The 17,841-nt window shown below is 33.8% G+C and overlaps 1 protein-coding gene and 1 non-coding gene across 3 annotated transcripts; one reads left to right on the plus strand and one right to left on the minus strand.

The window, feature by feature from the left end:
* Positions 1 to 6,273: 6,273 nt before the first annotated feature.
* On the minus strand, positions 6,274 to 6,346 carry TRNAA-AGC (transfer RNA alanine (anticodon AGC)). The gene has a single exon. It is a non-coding gene; the product is annotated as a tRNA-Ala (tRNA).
* Positions 6,347 to 6,428: 82 nt separating this feature from the next.
* Positions 6,429 to 9,526, plus strand: LOC145097830 (NADH dehydrogenase ubiquinone complex I, assembly factor-like protein (DUF185)). 2 transcript variants are annotated; one of them, XM_079035482.1, is made up of 10 exons: positions 6,429 to 6,724; positions 6,803 to 6,864; positions 7,507 to 7,650; positions 7,802 to 7,912; positions 8,011 to 8,194; positions 8,337 to 8,395; positions 8,540 to 8,592; positions 8,668 to 8,890; positions 8,955 to 9,063; positions 9,155 to 9,526. In XM_079035482.1, exons 1-10 carry the CDS (start codon positions 6,490 to 6,492, stop codon positions 9,412 to 9,414), a joined length of 1,440 nt encoding a protein of 479 aa, XP_078891608.1. In that variant the 5' UTR covers positions 6,429 to 6,489; the 3' UTR covers positions 9,415 to 9,526. The 2 variants fall into 2 exon arrangements, with proteins under 2 accessions (XP_078891608.1, XP_078891607.1); XM_079035481.1 differs by having other exon boundaries at positions 6,430 to 6,724; positions 9,152 to 9,526.
* Positions 9,527 to 17,841: the final 8,315 nt, after the last annotated feature.

The raw sequence follows: 17,841 nt of genomic DNA on the forward strand, positions 1-17,841 counted from the left end.
GGCTAATTATGAGTTTTATTTTTATTATTTATTTTTAGAAGGCCGGGAAAGAAAAACTTCGTTATAAATTCATAACTTCTTCGTCTGACATCCGTTATCGCCTAACTTTTCATCGTTTCGCTACTAACAACGAGATCTTCGATTCTCGTTTAGATTGTTTCGGCTAAAAACCGCTCGATCTCAAATCGAGTATTTGGGCTGCATACTGCCAAGTCGAAACTTCAGAAAAACATAACTTCCTCATACGAAGTTGGATTTGGGCATACGAAGTCAGATTTGGGCGTTCTATACATATTCGGAAACCTCGTTTCGGCCACTACAACTTTATGCAAAAATATCGAGTTTATTTTACACTTAAATTTTGATGCTCATTTTATTCTTAATTCATTAAATTATAATAATTAAGAAAATACACACATATTTCACATAATTCACATAATTCACAAATAATACATTTTTATTATTTCAAATTGGGTTACAAAGGTTAACCTAGACTATTACATTGCTAAAAATGGCAAGCCCAGAAACACAGACGTTACAATAATACTACTCAAATCATGAGGGATGAGTACATTTAGTGTGATTCATATTATAATAATAATAATAATATGACACCATATAACTTTCTTTGAAAAAAAAATACGCCATTAATAAAGTTTTTTTTAGTTTGTTCAAAGTATATCATTAAAGATTTTTTCTTGCTCGATCATATACCGTTGAACTTAGTAAAGTGTTCAAAAAAAACATTATCGTAACCGAAAATGACAGATTTACCTGATAATATTGCAAAATAAATAAATAAATAAATAAATAATCTTACTGACATATTAATTATTTTACATGGTTATTCCAGTTATAACCAACAACTAATTGACATTTTGTCAAACTAGCTTACAAAACATATTTCCAACAAACTTTCACTTGTATATGTCACATCTATATAGTTGTATTTACAATTTATACTAGGTATGTTTTACTGACAATTTTCACTAGGTATGTTTACTGACATTGTCATCTGAACCCTTAGGTCTGATCAAGTGTCTAAAAAGCTCGTCATGGCTCCGCCATGACTCCAAAGCTTGTGCTTGCCGCCAAACTTTACCAAAATGCCGCTTTAACTCATGTGTATGTATAAAATAGAATAATAGTTGAAAATACATACAAAAATATTAATTATATACAAAATTGCCGCCTTAAGTCATGTCTTACAAACGATGTGACTCGCCAAGACTCGGAAAAGTTTGAGGCATGACATTGCCGCCAAGTCACGCCTTACGTTATTTAGAACCTTGAGTCTGATATAGTCCTAGGTAAGTCATCAAACATTCATTTTATAAACGTAAGACATGTAATTCTCGTCTAACTCTCACGTTTATTATTTTGTTTCTTAATTCTTAATATGGATTCATGGTGACCCAAAAGACATACGACATGATTGACTATCAATCTAGTCTGAGTATAACTATACATTCAATGTCAACATGTAATTATTAAGGGGCTCAAGGATATCACTTCTATCGGTGGTCAAAAGAAATAAATCAACTTCAACTATACATAAATCAACTCAAGGATATCACTTGGCCATGTTATACATGATCGTACATTGCTGATCAGTTTAACGTCATTGATTTTCAGTGAAACTTTGCGCCAAACTTAGATTAGTCATATAAAGGTGAAACACTAGGAGTTATGTAAAGAATGTAAAAATGTTATACAACCACCAATACAAAGAGATAGATGCTTAGAACTTCCACTGTAAAATAGCTAGTTTGAATAGTGAGGATTGATTCAGGCAGGGCCGGTCCTGAGGATTCAAATGCCCAGGACGAACCGAAAAAAAATGCCTTTAGGCCCTAACTTGTAACGAAATATTACAACAATATCATATTTCTTTTTTGAGTTTTATTTAGGAAAAGAATATAATTGTTGTGTTGTAGATGATAACGTTTTTAAAAGATCCATTTTGACAAATAATTTGTTCAAGGAATGACGATAAAGTTATAACCAGGCACACATTTTTCAATTTGTCTAACGGTTACTATTTTTCCTATATGTCTAGAATTAGGGCATGGTGAAAAGTCAACAAGATACAATCATTCTAACCCCTAAACCCTGAAAGGATATATGCTAAAAATCAACAAAGTATATTTGCAGATGTTTAGAAATCATAAATGTAGAAGATATATAGCAGCGCATCCAAAATGCAGAGGATTGTTGCCAATTTTAAGCAAGATTATGAGAATATGTTTCTGATTTTCGCAATAATTTTGAAATTGTAAATCCAAACAACCCTTAAAAATTAACAAAACCCTACAAAGAAAACAAACCTAATCGGCTCAATGTGGTAGTTATCTTTGCTCTTTCCCAAATCCTCTGAAGAACCAATAAAACCCAAAGCAACTATTAGGGAAATGATCAAGTGATTTTTCGTATGATCGAGTGATTCTCTGTAATCGACCCTCACTTCAGTTGCTTGAATGTGGTTGCTTCCGACTTCCTGAATATAACATTAAAAAAAAAAATTGGGCCCCTTAAAAAATGGGTCCTGTGCACATGCCCATCTTGCACATGCTCATAACCGGGCCTGGATTCAGGGTAACGATTGAAAGGTTGGATCGAGGTTACTCGACTCAATGTGGTTATCATACATACTTATAAAGCTAGCATTTTTTCTTGAATCTCATGCATTTGAAACCCCCATTTTTTTTTCCTTTCACCACATTCATTTGAAACTCCCATAACTTTTCAAATTTCTTTATTATAATAATTATAATTTGGTAATTAGGTTAAATAAATATTAAATCTAAAGTGTAATCATATATAAACTAAATTTCAATATTAAAATAATATCTTTAATTCTACTTATAAAATTATGTTTTTTAACTCTTAACATATTATACTTAATTTATTAGTTTTAATATATTGTTGGATGTAAATCATTATGATTTTAAAGGTATAATTTTTGAACAATTTGTATAAAATACTTAAATTATTAATTAAAATGTAACATTATAGGCTCAACTTATATATAAATTTTATTTAACTTAAACAACCCAAAGATTATTTTATAAATAGTTAAAAATGATAAATTGTAGTGTCTTTCTAATAATGATTGTAAGTTGGTTAATATGGTTAAATAAATATCAAACCTAAAGTGTAATTATAAATTGATTAAATTTTAATTTTAAAATAATATCTTTACTTCTATTTATAAAGTTATGTCTTTAAATTTTAACATGTTATACTTAATTTATTAGATTTAAAATGTTGTTGCATATAAACTATTATCAGTTTAAAGCTATAACTTTTGAACAGTTTTGACAAAATATTTAAATTATTAATTTAAATATAACATTATAGTCAACTTAAATATAAATTTCAGTTCCACTAAAAAAACCAAATAATATTTTGTAAATAGTTAAAAGTGATAAATTATAGAGATAAATGCAAAAACTAAATTGTAATATCAGTTTAACTAAAATATTTCCTAAATATATTTATATAATCGTTAAAAAATTTCAAATAAGTAGCTTAAAATAATTTATAATAACAATAGTTAAAAATAACTGTATATAAATGATTATATTGTTATCTTTAAAATCAAAAAAATAATGTTTGATGTTTTAAATAATTATAATGATAGAAATTAAAATATTAAGAAAATAAATTTTAAAAAATTAGTTAAAAAAATCAACTATAAATAATATTAAACCATATATAATATTTAATTTTATTGATGTGCAACTCACGAGTATAAGTTATTCAAACGATTGAGATTATGATGTTATAATAGATGTATATATTATCATATAATTCAAAATAATCAATATATTATATCAAATTTAACAACAACATTAGTGTTATATATATATATATATATATATATATATATATATATATATATATATATATTTGTAGAGATTTCAACTATATAAGTGTTTCTGCGCATTACAATGTCAACTCAAATATAAATTTCAGTTTCATTTAAAAAACTAAAGAATATTTTATAAATAGTTAAAAATGATAAATTGTAGTGATAAAAGCAAAAAGTAAATTGTAATCTTAATTTAACTAAAATATTTTTTAAATATATTTTTATAATCGTTAAAAGTTTCCAAATAAGTAACTTAAAATAACTTATAATAACAATAGTTAAAAACAAGTCTATATAAATTGTTATATTGTTAGCTTTAAAATAAAAAAACAATGTTTGATGTTTTAAATAATTATAATGATAGAAATTAAAACATTAAACAAATAAATTTAAAAAAATTAATTAACAATAAAAACAACTATAAATAACATCAAATCATATATTATATTTAATTTTATTCATGTGTAACTTACGGGTAGAAGTCATTCAAACAATTGAGATTATGAAGTTATAATAAATATATATATTATCATATAATTCAAAATAATCAATATATTATATCAATTTAGTATATACAAATTATTATATCAAGATTAATAACATCGTATATAGGTGTTTCTGCGCAACGCACGGGCATTCGCCTAGTTATAATGTATAGTTAGTATTTTGTAAAGATTATTGAAAAAAGGGAATATGACTTATCAAGGTAATTAACTTTTCGGTATGTTCGCATCTGGGTAACTATCTTTTTTTTGTACATATGTAGGTAACAAACTTTTTGGAAGTGTTCACATATGACCATTATGACCTGCTATAGCAGGTTAAATCCTAGATGTGAACGCTTTCAACAAGTTTGATACCTAGATGTGTACAAAAAAAATAGTTACCCAAATATGAACAAAACGAAAATTAAAAATTAAATTACATGAATGGTCCCTGTGGTTTGGGGGAATTTGTAGTTTTGGTCGCTAACTTATTTTTTAACTTAAATGGTCCCTACTATTTATTTTTGTTGCGCGTTTGGTCTCCGTCTTACCTAAAAATACTATTGTGCCCTTATTAATTTATTTTTTTTAATTAATTTTCTTATCTATGTATTTATTTTTACATATTTAAAAAAATTAATAGACCACACATATTTGTATCTCCTCGGATGATCCCTACTATTTATTTTTAATTAATTTATTTTTTTTAACTCGGATGATCCCTACTTTTTATTTTTGTTACGCGTTTGGTCTCTGTCTTATCTAAAAATACTATTTTTCCCTTATTAATTTTTTTAATTAATTTTCTTGTTTATGTACTTATGCTTTATATATTTAAGAAAAATTAGTAGACCCCACATATCTGTATCTCCTCACCATCCCATCTTTCACCCTTCTCAACTTCTATTTATTTTTTTATCTTTAGTGATATCGACGTCTTTATCATCACTTCTTTTTTCGGTTCTTCAACTCCGTCGAATCAACACCACAACCCACTAAAGATGAAGAGACAGTAGGTTATGGTGTTGGTTCGCCAGAGTTGAAGTACCAAAAAAAAGAAGGACGGTGAAGACGTCGATGTTACTAAAGATGGAAAAGAAATAGAAGATAGGGAGGATCAGAGATGAGATGGTGAATGGTAAGACTCAAATTAAATTTCTCAAATGTGGTTTCAGGTTTACGGTGATGAGATACATATATGTGGGGTATATTAATTTTTTTTATAAAAAATAAATACATAAATAAGAAAATTAATTAAAAAAATTAATAAGGGAAAAATAGTATTTTTAGATAAGACAGAGACCAAACGCGTACCAAAAATAAACAGTAAGGATCATCCGAGGAGATACAAATATGTGTGGTCTATTAATTTTTTTAAATATGTAAAAAATAAATACATAGATAAGAAAATTAATTAAAAAAAATAAATTAATAAGGGCACAATAGTATTTTTAGGTAAGACGGGGACCAAACGCGCAACAAAAATAAATAGTAGGACCATTTAAGTTAAAAAAATAAGTTAGCGACCAAAACCACAAATTCCCCCAAACCACAGGGACCATTCATGTAATTTAATTTTTAATTTTCGTTTTGTTCATATTTGGGTAACTTTTTTTTTGTACACATCTAGGTAACAAACTTGTTGAAAGCGTTCACATCTAGGATTTAACCTGCTATAGCAGGTTATTATGGTCATATGTGAACACTTCCAAAAAGTTTGTTACCTAGATATGTACAAAAAAAAAAATAGTTACCCAGATGTGAACATACCGAAAAGTTAATTACCTTGATAAGTCATATTCCCTTGAAAAAACTAAAAACATATTTTTGTAAACAGGCCAATATGTATCGTCTTTTTGCGAACAAAAAGTGTACAAGATAGTTATTTATCTAGTCTGTCGCGAACAAAAAACTTGGAGATGCGGGGTATCGATCCCCGTACCTCTCGCATGCTAAGCGAGCGCTCTACCATCTGAGCTACATCCCCTTTTGATGTCTTTCTGCAAACTTGTAAAGTTTTATTAAATAAGTGTATTCCACCTCTGTAGATTAACACTACTGTTTTCCGATTCGAGGTATATTTGCTCCGACACCTGTAATCTGCAAACCGCTCACAAAGGCACCATTGAAATGCTGCGGAGATTCATAGGACAAGCTTCTATAGCACAACGACGTCGATGCCTCATCAGTCGGCAATCGTCAGCTGACACTCTCCGTCGATGTTCCTCTTCGGCGACGGCGTCGTCTCAAGCTCCGGTGGGAACTTCCGCAGAACAACCGGCGGATGCTAAGTTTTCCGATGATTACACTTCTCATCCCGCCGCGAGGATTTCCATAGACCGGTCAGGATTGAGCAATCCTCCTGGTTCAGTCTCTGTCTACTTCTGTATTGTTACACGCGTATTACTTGAGATGTGCAATAACTTATATGTCTTTTTTACAGAGCATTCCCATGAAACGTCGGCAGATTCGGAGCTTGTTAAGCATCTTAAAAGCATAATTAAGGTTTTACTTGCGCCTCGTTTCTCTATTTACATCGAATATGCGTCCAGTTTGTTTTTCTATCGGTCTGAGTTGAATTGAAGATTAAAGCATTTGTTGTATTTCTAGTGTTACCTAATTTGTTTCTATATGAACAAATGTTATTCATACGATAATTTAAGTATGTCAGTTTGCCTGATTCTATCAGTCGCACGATGGAATTCAATGTCATGATACACTCTTTTGAAGAGTAGGTTTAGAACATCATAGTGTTAGTCGCATTGCCTAAAATTCTATTAATTCATCAAGATCCAAACGTGAATCCTCTCTTAACTAATGGTTTTGAAATGGAAACCCATAAACCTCAGCATAGAATGCAAGTAATCGGATCATAGCCTGTTTATGTGTTCTATTTAGATGTTCTTACATTAGTAACACAGTTCATTGATTCATATTGCTTCTTTTATGATGTACAATTACTCAAATCTCAGAACTCTTATATCAATAATGAAGTTCTTTGTGACCATAAGAGTCAACTTGGGCACATTTCTGGAACTCAGGGAGTTAACAGTTTTAGGGATTTTGGTTGTTGGTTGGTTTGATTTCTAAACTTTGTTTTGGCTTTGTTTACATCTTCATAAAGAGTTTTGATTGTTTATCTTTCAGTTCAGAGGTGGCCCAATATCGGTTGCTGAGTACATGGAAGAAGTCCTGATAAATCCCAAGGCTGGTTTTTATATCAATCGGGATGTTTTCGGTGCAGAAGGCGACTTCATAACATCCCCTGAAGTAAGCCAAATGTTTGGAGAGGTAATTTGATGCCATACCCATTCTTCAAACTTGAAACTAGTCATTTATCATTCAAAACTTCTGTTGAAAATGTAAAAATGTATTATTCCTGAATCAGAGTTTACCACAAAAAATATTTGATTATTAACCTATCATGCTATTCTTGATTCAGATGGTTGGTGTTTGGGCAATGTGTTTGTGGGAGCAAATGGGGCAACCAGATAGAGTCAATCTAGTTGAGCTTGGGCCAGGAAGAGGAACTCTCATGGCTGATCTTCTAAGAGTATACTACTAATCTTATGCTTTAGGTTTTACTTTCTTTTTCCTACATATGTTGCTAATTGTATGTTAATAATATGGGGATGTGATTTCCCACCATAGGGTGCTTCAAAGTTTGAGAAGTTTACAAAATCCCTAAACATACACATGATTGAAGTTAGTCCAGCATTAAAGAAGATCCAAAAGCTAACTTTAAAATGTGAAGATGAGGATGAAAATACTGCTACCACATTGACTGGAACACCTGTTTCATGGCACTCAACCCTAGAGGAAGTTCCAACAGGATGTAAGTATGCTACTCTATAATGCTAAAAATGTTGTTTTTAAGTTTAAACTCCTTCCGTATATCTTCTGAAAGGCTACAAGGGTCATTTGAGTCATTTTCTTTTTCTGACTTCATTTTTTTTTTTTTTTTTGCTTCCATGCAGTGCCAACAATTATCATTGCCCATGAATTCTATGATGCCTTACCAGTTCATCAGTTTCAGGTTAACTTAGTTTCTTTCCAAATAAGGAAATGTTGCAATTTGGAGCAACCTAAAATAGAAAGTGATAAGAATTTAAGATCATAATCTATGCTTACCAAATACCAATTACATTCTTTTATTATAAATTTTTATTTCTTTTTCCAGAAAGCTTCTCGTGGGTGGTGTGAAAAGATGATTGATGTTGCAGAAGATTCAAAGTATGTTTTAAAGCCTGCACAATTATCATCAACTTCTTTTATAGCTTCTTGATTTATTTATTTATTTATTTTCAGGTTTCGTGTTGTCCTCTCACCACAGCCTACACCTGCAACCCTTTACCTTCTAAAACGTTGCAAGTGGGCCCCGACTGAAGATTTAAGTAAACTTGAACATGTTGAGATTTGCCCCAAAGCAATGGATTTGACACAAAATATTGCCAAAAGAATAAGTAGTGATGGTGGTGGGGCCCTCATAATTGATTATGGCTTGGATGGAATAGTCTCCGATAGTCTTCAGGTAATTCAACACTCTTCTCCAATATTTATGAATTCCATAAATAAAATTTTATTGGTTTTTTTAGGCAATTCGAAAACACAAGTTTGTGAATATGTTGGATGATCCTGGTTCTGCTGATCTAAGTGCATATGTTGATTTTCCTGCAATCAAGCATTCTGCTGAGGAAGTTTCCGGTTTGCATTCCTTGTTTATTATATGGGTTCTATTTCTATAATAAACAAATGAATGAAAGTAAAGTATATTGCTATATCATGTTTGCAGAAGATGTGTGTGTGTATGGGCCAATCACACAGTCTCATTTTCTTGGTAATCTTGGGATAAATTTCCGCGTGGAATCTTTGCTACAAAATTGCACGGAGGAGCAAGCTGAGTCACTGAGAACAGGCTACTGGCGGTTGGTGGGGGAGGGTGAAGCTCCATTTTGGGAAGGTCCAAATGAGCAAATGCCAATTGGAATGGGCACTCGGTATCTAGCAATGGCTATTGTTAACAAAAAGCAAGGTACCCCTGTCCCCTTTCATTAACTTAAATTCATACTATAAAACTAACATTTGATTTTTTATTTTCATGTTGGATTATGATTGTTAGAGATGTTTAATTAATATTTTAATAAATATATCGGTTGTTGGGAGCCAAGTAATTGAAAGAGCACTTGTGTGCTTTTTCGTTTACGATTACTGTTTTCTGATTTGAAGATTATTTGATATGAAATGTATATGGCATGTTAAGTGTTAACTATACTAACCATATTTTAAGTTAATATTAAAGAAAATAACATAAAAATATATATATTTTTTTAAGTGACCAACATGTCACGGATGGGTCATTCTAGACACCGTAAAAGTACCTTTTCCGACAAAAAATATATTTTGAATTCCATACCAAAAAAAAAAAAAAAAAAAAAAACTAGGAAATTTTAAGAACAAATCCAAAATACGTTGAACAATTCCAGAATTTGTCTTTTACTAAAATCTAACGCAAAGTTAAAGAAACATAGCAAATGGGAAGTGTATACGACACGTAAAATCAAACATTTGATTGAAAAACGTTGATATTAAACACTTCGAAATGGACATTTTGGACATGAGTAGAGTTTTTTTGAAAAAAATAGTGCAAATGAAAAGAAAATTAAAAAAAATACTTCTGAAATTTCAAGAACAAATATGGAATGTGACATTACAGTGAAAGTGGTCATTTTTCAAAAACAAAAAAAATGTTTTTTTTTTTTTTTAATTTTATTTTTATTAATAGGGGCTAGTTTAATCAATATCCTTAAATATATTATTGGAAGAACATTATCTTTAATTATGAGTTTTTTCATAATTACTTAAGAGTACAATGATGAGAATTAGTAAAAAAAAGACTAAATTGCACAAATGGTCCTTGTGGTTTGCTCAAAATTGTCACTTTGGTCCAAAAAAGTTTGGACTAGCACCACAGATCCAAAGTTTTCATTTTGTTGCGGGTTTGGCCTCATTTGTTTTGAATTTTTTTAAATATGAGTTTGCCCTTCATTTTTTCATTTTTTTTCATTCTTTTAAAATTACTTTAATGTTTTTCTGATTAAAAGAAAAATAAAAAATAAAATTAATCCCTTAAACCCTCCCCCCTTCTATTATATTCCCTGCTTTTAGACCCCTTCTTCCCCATTCTTCGTCGTCCTCCGGTAAAACCACCACCACCGGTCAGTAATGTCGCCTCCGGTCAACCAATGGAAGCACCACCGGTTATGACCACCACCACCCTCGATTTTTTAAGGTCAACAACACCACTCTCTTCTCCAGATGAATATACAGACAGAATTCTGAAATTTAACATATAACGACACATACAAAACCTAAAGATTTTCTAACACCAAAAACATACATATGTTGAAGATTTTATACACAAAATAAGAAATCTGACATATATAAGAACACACACGAACCGACTAGGGTTTCGAAAAACTTAAAGGGTGGTGCCATCGACGGTACCTCAACCCCCTCTGAAGCTCCAAATCTGCAACATCTTTACAGCGCCGCCAACGATTTTGTAGATGACGATGCCAGGGCCACCATCGTCTGGTGTCACCTTCTCGTCGGATTTGGAAAGACGATGGAGATTTGTTCAAAATCCTCGCTTTAATCGGTCATTTAGGGCCTCCCTACCTCGCCATATCGTTCGTCATGGTTTAGATTTAGCGGCGGCTAGGGTTAAGGTTCCCAATTGGTGGTGGAAAGCTGGGGTTTTCTAAGGAAGATGGAGTCGGACCTTCGTTCTTCGAGTTGCATATTAGAATGGCGGTGGTTTTGAGTTGTTAGGCGGTAGCTAAATGGGTGACACCGATGGTGGTGCTCCGGCTAAATGGGTTGCTCTGGCGAAATGGGTGGCACCCACAGTGGTGCTCCGGTAGCAAATGAAAAGAAAGAGGGAGAGTGTTAGTAAGTTAAGAGTGAGAGGGTGGGTTGAGGGTTTAATTTTATTTTTATTTTCCTTTTAAGCAAAAAACATTAAAGTAATTAAAAAAAATAAAGAAAAGGCAAAATGAAGGGCAAACTCGTCATTTAAAAAAAATCATATCAAATCGGACCAAAATCGCAACAAAATCAAAACTTTGGACTTGTGGTGCTAGTCCAAACCTTTTTGGACCAAAATGACAATTTTGAGCGAACCACGGGACCATTTGTGCAGTTTAGTCTAAAAAAAAACATAGAAATATATGATAATTAAAAAATTGATTTTAGTTTGAGTCTTTAACCGGTTTAGGACTTAAACCAATTTTGATCTAGAACTAATTTCAGTACAGTTTAAATTGTGCCTTAATATGAATGTAAGAATGTTTAAAGACTAAAAAAGTGTTTCGGTATATAAGGATTTTTAAAAGGTTAAACTCTTTGAAACGTAGATTTTAAGAAGTTAGAATTTCTAACTTCTTAAAACAACTGAACACGTTAGAAAAAGGAGATTTTAAGTCTTTTTGGTCATTTTACTTTGATAAGCTAAGCCAAATATTTTTAAAAAATAACTTATTCACTTTTGTCCCAAATATTTTAAAAAAAATTCATTTTCCCATCTTTATAAGTCAGTAAATCCTTTTGCAGATTTTTTGGTTCAAAATGAAATCTCAAACACCTTCTAATAAACTAGTTTAGGTCAAAAAAACTGTTTTACCCATTGTATGTTTGTTGGATATATTGATTGCCTAAATCTAGTGGTGAAACTAGAATATATCTTATCAAGGTAGTGAAATTCATGAGTCAGAGTACGATTATTTTGGGTGACGAAATTCATTAAATTTATAGGCTCGTATTAATCTTTAATTTATTAATTACAAAACATAAAGGGAGAAATAAATCGACTAGAACATAATAAGAACACGCCATAAAGGCCAAAATGGCTCATTTGAAGACCCTTCCCAATTATTGCTGGATTACAAGCCCAATCATTTTTGTATTGATTTTCAGTTACCAATGGCCAATGGGTGCCTAAAATCCCATCTCTTTTAATATCTACTTTAAGGATTGGGGTGTTTGTTTTTCCTTTTAAATTAACTTTTTGATTTTTAATTTTTTCAAAAAGTTAGAAAAGTCTAAAAATTGTTTGTCAAATGGAAAAGGACTTTTAAAACCAATTTTTTCCAAAGCATAAAAACTAACATTTGCAAAAGTCATAAATCCGTAACTTTTTGTATCTTTTTGAACTTTTAAGGCCGGAAAGTAAAAGAAATCCTAAACACTTTTTAAACAACATCTTTTGGAAAAATGTCTTTTACAAAAAAGACTTTTCCTCTTGAAAAGAAATCACAAACAAGCCCTCGGTGTCTACAAAACATTGTGGAACAACATATAGGATATTACAAGTTTCTTAATTTATCGCATTTTAGTTTTATTGCTAGAGATAACTATTTTTTTTTAGTAAAACACTATATAAACAACAAACAACCATCTTAGAAATCAGAACTTACATTTTCAAAAACTATACTAATAGTTTGAAAAGTTTGTATCATAATCGTTCGAATCCTCAATAGCATATTTTTATTGGTTTATCCCAAACCCCAAAAGGTTGAATCCTAGCGTCTAGACTTTGGCGACCCTAACGAGCCCATTATGAGGGTTAAACATGTACTTAACGGCCCGTTAAGAAAGAGAAGCTAATGTTAACAAGGGAGACTATAACCACAACTATGAAAAACCTACACTGTTAGGCCATATGGAGTGGGCTCGCTAAAAGCTCTTGCCAAGACATTCTTAGCACCTGTTACCTGCCATGTGGGGTGGGAGGGTGGGGGTGGCTGAGAAGAGCTTGTTACATGCATAGCAGCCAGAGGAGAGAGGAGAGAGAAAATAAGATGGTGAGTTTCTTTTCTTTTCTTTTTTAAATTAATTTTTACCAAAATAAAATCTATTAAACTAACATACCATCACTCCTTATCTTTTACAACTTTAATGCTAGCACTCCTTCTAGCTTATGTGGCATGAAAAAAAAATCTTATGTGGCAACATGTTTAACATGCTACCATTCCTTTTAGTTTTATTATCGGTTTAAAATTTGAGTTACTTATTTTATCTCATATCTCAAACATGTCACCCCGATTCATGGAAACACAAACTCAATAATGCAGATGACAAAAGGACAAACTTCCAACCCCACAAGTCCTTTGTCACATATTATTGCATCAAGTAATGGTGACTTTTAAATTCATAAAGGTTGATATTAACCTTGAAAAAAAAAAGTAACATTGTTATTAATTTCAAGAGAGTGATGTTTTTTCTTGTGTGAATCCCTAAATATGTCAGGTTAAAATGGTTTTGTACATAGAAAAGGTTAAGGAACTTTTCTTGTTTATGAAAAAAGAGAGAGAAAGTATAGTTGTTGCAACTTACGTAGAGTGTTTGGATGCATTTTAAATTAATTCTTTGCAACGTGAAATCTAAGTAACTAATTTCTAAGAGTTTGGTGAGAAGCTTTATTGATTCCAACATTGTGATTTATAAGGTAATATAATTACATTTGAAAAAATAAGTAAGAAATTTAAAATGAATGCTAGATAAATATAAATTATCTATAAGGAATAAGGATGTGCCCGAGTAATATCATATTTTTTTTTTTTTTTAATTTTTTGAGCTACAAACAAAGCTTTAAATATTTTAAAGTGTGAAGGTGAACATTTGAAAAAAATAAGTAAGAAATTCAAAATGAATGCTAGATAAATATAAATTATCTATAAGGAATAAGGATGTGCCCGAGTAATATCATATTTTTTAATTTTTTTAACTACAAACAAAGCTAAAAATATTTTAAAGTGTGAAAGTGAATGTTCAACCAAATAAATCTATCTTCTATTGAAATCGTAATAATCATTTCGTATGCATATCCAAACACCTAAATAAGTTAATCCCACCAACACAGTTTGAGATATAATTAACATGACTAAATACCAAACATAACAACCAAATTTAGGTTAATTCCAACCGGAGATAATGTCCATTTTTTAATACCACTTGTAGATAATGTGCATTGTTTCGTCCACTTTAAGAATTGTGCTAATAGTGGTAGTTTTCTTTTTGAAACGTCATATAAAATAAATTACATAATGAGAAATTGGAAGAGTTGGATTTTCAGTTATATATCCCGATTAATTTTATTAAAATTTTTATTCTATTTAGTATCTGAAAACCTTTTCTCTTTTTAAAATCTTTTATTCCCTTGATTTGAGTTCAGACACCCCCGAAGGTGTGTCCGAATCCGTCAAACCAGGGCTCTGATACTAACTTGTAACATCCCAAAAATATGAGCCAAAAATTTCATTTTTAAAAACATGTACTTAGCAAACATTAGGAATAAAACGTTCAACGATCATATCATTTCACAAAGATAATGTATGACTGGAAAACATTTTCATAAAACATAAAAGTGTCAGAGTACAAATCCCGAGGTGATATCATAATGCGGAATATAAAGCATGTGTGTGATGTACCGCTACCACGCCAGCTCCTTCCCCTTCGAAGAAGAGGTACCTGAAACCAAAACTGAAAACTATAAGCACGAAGCTTAGTGAGTTCCCCCAACATACCACATACCATACATTCACATATCATGTATACTGTCGGGCAATTCTGGGGTGCCCGACCTACCCGGTACGACCATTCTGGGGTGCCAACCAGGGGCGCACCTTTTATGGGCCCAGGAGGGGTTGTGCCCCCCCCCCCCCCTTGAATTTTGGGCTAGAAGTTGGATATATGTGTTTTATTTTCGGAATTATAGGCCCATCAATGTGAGTTTTGGACTATGGCCCCTCCTGGTCGGCTGATCCAATGTTCTGATCCAAGAGAGATGCAACGACCCAAAAATCATGACTAAAAAATTTCTTTTAAACATTACTAAAAATAGATTTATAACAACGTATCATAAGTCAAACATAACTTTTGAGTATTAGATTCAAAACATAATATCATTATCAGAGTCAAACATTCCCAGGCTAACTGACTATGGTGTGTGCTCTGCAATCTTCCCGAGCTCCTCTTTTGAAAACCGAGTACCTGAAACCAAAACTGAAAACCGTAAGCACGAAGCTTAGTGAGCTCCCCCAATCTACCACATACCACACAAAAACATATAAAGAACATATTGGGCCTTGCCCACTGCATCAGACCGAAGTCCGGACTAACTGGGGCCTTGCCCCCTGCATCGGACCGAAGTCCGGAAACTGACTGGGACCTTGTCCCCTGCATCGGACCGAAGTCCGGACTAACTGGGACCTTGTCCCCTGCATCGGACCGAAGTCCGGGCTAACTGGGGCCTTGCCCCTGCATCGGAACGAAGTCCGGAAACTAACTGGGGCCTTGCCCCCTGCATCGGACCGAAGTCCGGAAACTGACTGGGACCTTGTCCCCTGCATCGGACCGAAGTCCGGGCTAACTGAACAGAACATAACATAAACATATCAACTAGCATGAACACACGTATACTGCATACTACTTCGGGCCGTAGCCCGGAACACATAACACATAAATCTTGTCTGAGCCACGAAGGCATCAACATACTAACTACTATATCAGATCAACATCCGAAAACTACTGCTAGCTAAACGGGTCGGCATTGTGGCCTTAGACCCATTCCTACTGGAAGGAGACTCACCTAAACTGCTGAGCCCTGCTGATAAACCTCTGGCTGCTACTCGACAATCCCCTGAACCGCTGCTCCTCTAGCTCTCCGAGCTATCAATATACATATAACACTTAATCTGACAGTCAACTAAGTCAACTCTGGTTAAAGTCAACCTTCCAGGTCAACCTTACTCGCCGAGTCTTCCTAAAGACTCGCCGAGTTCATAAGCTCAGGGTCTTTCTTATTCGCGACCCGACTCGCCGAGTCAGTCCATGACTCGCCGAGTCCAACTAGTTCCAAGTCCTGACCTGTCCAACTCGCTGAGTCACCACTCGACTCATTGATTCGAGTCTCAACTCAAAGGGTTTAGGGTTTCGCGATCTGACTCGCCGAGTCCAAGAACAGACTCGCCGAGTCCTAGACAATCTTCAACCAACTCGTCGAGTTGTTCATCCAACTCGCCGAGTCCATGCCTAACTTCATCCGACTCGACGAGCTGTTCATCCTACTCGTCGAGTTCCTCCTCATCTTCAAGATACTCGCCGAGTCCACTCGAAGGACTCGCCGAGTCTATCCAGTCCTCAATCCATGCAGTGGCTTTTCGAGCCAAACAGAGCTTCCAACTCATAGATCTATACTTCTAGGGCCTATTCCCCACGTAAAGTGGCAAACTTTACGTGTAGATTGAGAGATCTATGCTCAAAACACACTAAACTAGGGTTTATGGCAAACATGCCTCTTCAACATACCAAGGGCTGATACTTTAGGGGATTCATGACCAAAACCAACATGGATCTGAGGTAGCAACCTCAGATCTGAACCTCCAACTCGAATTGGTTACATATCATACCAATAATGACCAAAACTCACACATAAGAATAGATCTAGATGCAAAGGGAGTCCAAGCAACAGCTTATTACCTCCAATTGGTCTGAAATGACTCCTCAATTCCAGATCTACAGTCCCTTCTTGCACCTCCAAGGTCTTTCTCCCTCCTCCAAGCTTTAGTGCACTCTTCAAGGCAAGATCTAGCTCAAAAACGGATATGGCGGCTAGGGTTTGGTGTTCTGAGGTAGGAAGGCAGTAAGGGAACCCTAGGAAAGAGAATGAGACGCTTAAATAGGCTCCAAGTCCCGGATTTAGGGTTTTCCTCGATCAGACCCAACTCGTCGAGTCTCCTTGGCCGACTCGCCGAGTCGGTCGCTTTCACCACAACCCGGATCCCGCTCGGACTCGCCGAGTCCCTCCATGGACTCGCCGAGTCTCCCCTAAACTTGAGGTTTTCTTTCTTTTCTTGGCTTTCCAAACTTTGGGGTGTTACAACTCTCCCCCACTTAAACTAAACTTCGTCCTCGAAGTTTGCTATGATCAACTGCCTGCGAACTGCCTCCAACTCTCTGTCTGGAAAATCTAACACCCTTTTGTCCGACACTCCAGCCACTCACCATGTCGATCATTACCGATGGAACATACTGGATCCTTCTCTTTTCCATAATTTCCTCAACGTTACATCCTCCGACTGAAAATCCTGCTGCCTCCCATCCGCCTACCGGATGCACTGAGACTTTTCTGGTCTAACCAATCTCCCGATATCTGAGTTACCGGACTCCCACCGGTCACTACACTCCATCGCAAACTCCTAGTCTCTTCCAGCGACTCCTGAAGATACTTCGACTATCTATAACTGTTCTATCCATTTTGCCGCTCATACAGAAACGATGCTGCTGGAACCAGCTTGCTTTTATCCCACCTGATTACTCATCTCCTACTAACTCGAGTCTTCCCTCCTGAATGAAAAGCTACCTGCCTAGCTATCCTTACAGATCACTTATACTCGGCAAAAGGCTCAACTGATCCTGCTGAGA

This window comes from Lactuca serriola, chromosome 4, assembly GCF_051521515.1.
Source record: "Lactuca serriola cultivar US96UC23 chromosome 4, Lser_US96UC23_V15, whole genome shotgun sequence".
Classification (NCBI taxonomy): domain Eukaryota; kingdom Viridiplantae; phylum Streptophyta; class Magnoliopsida; order Asterales; family Asteraceae; genus Lactuca; species Lactuca serriola.

Excerpts from the sequence above, each read along its gene's own strand:
- LOC145097830 (XM_079035481.1), top strand. The coding sequence starts at position 6,490 with ATGCTGCGGAGATTCATAGGACAAGCTTCTATAGCACAACGACGTCGA. Across the intron at positions 6,725-6,802 it reads AGGATTGAGCAATCCTCCTG|AGCATTCCCATGAAACGTCG; the intron begins GTTCAGTCTCTG and ends TCTTTTTTACAG. Across the intron at positions 9,064-9,151 it reads TTCTGCTGAGGAAGTTTCCG|AAGATGTGTGTGTGTATGGG; the intron begins GTTTGCATTCCT and ends TCATGTTTGCAG.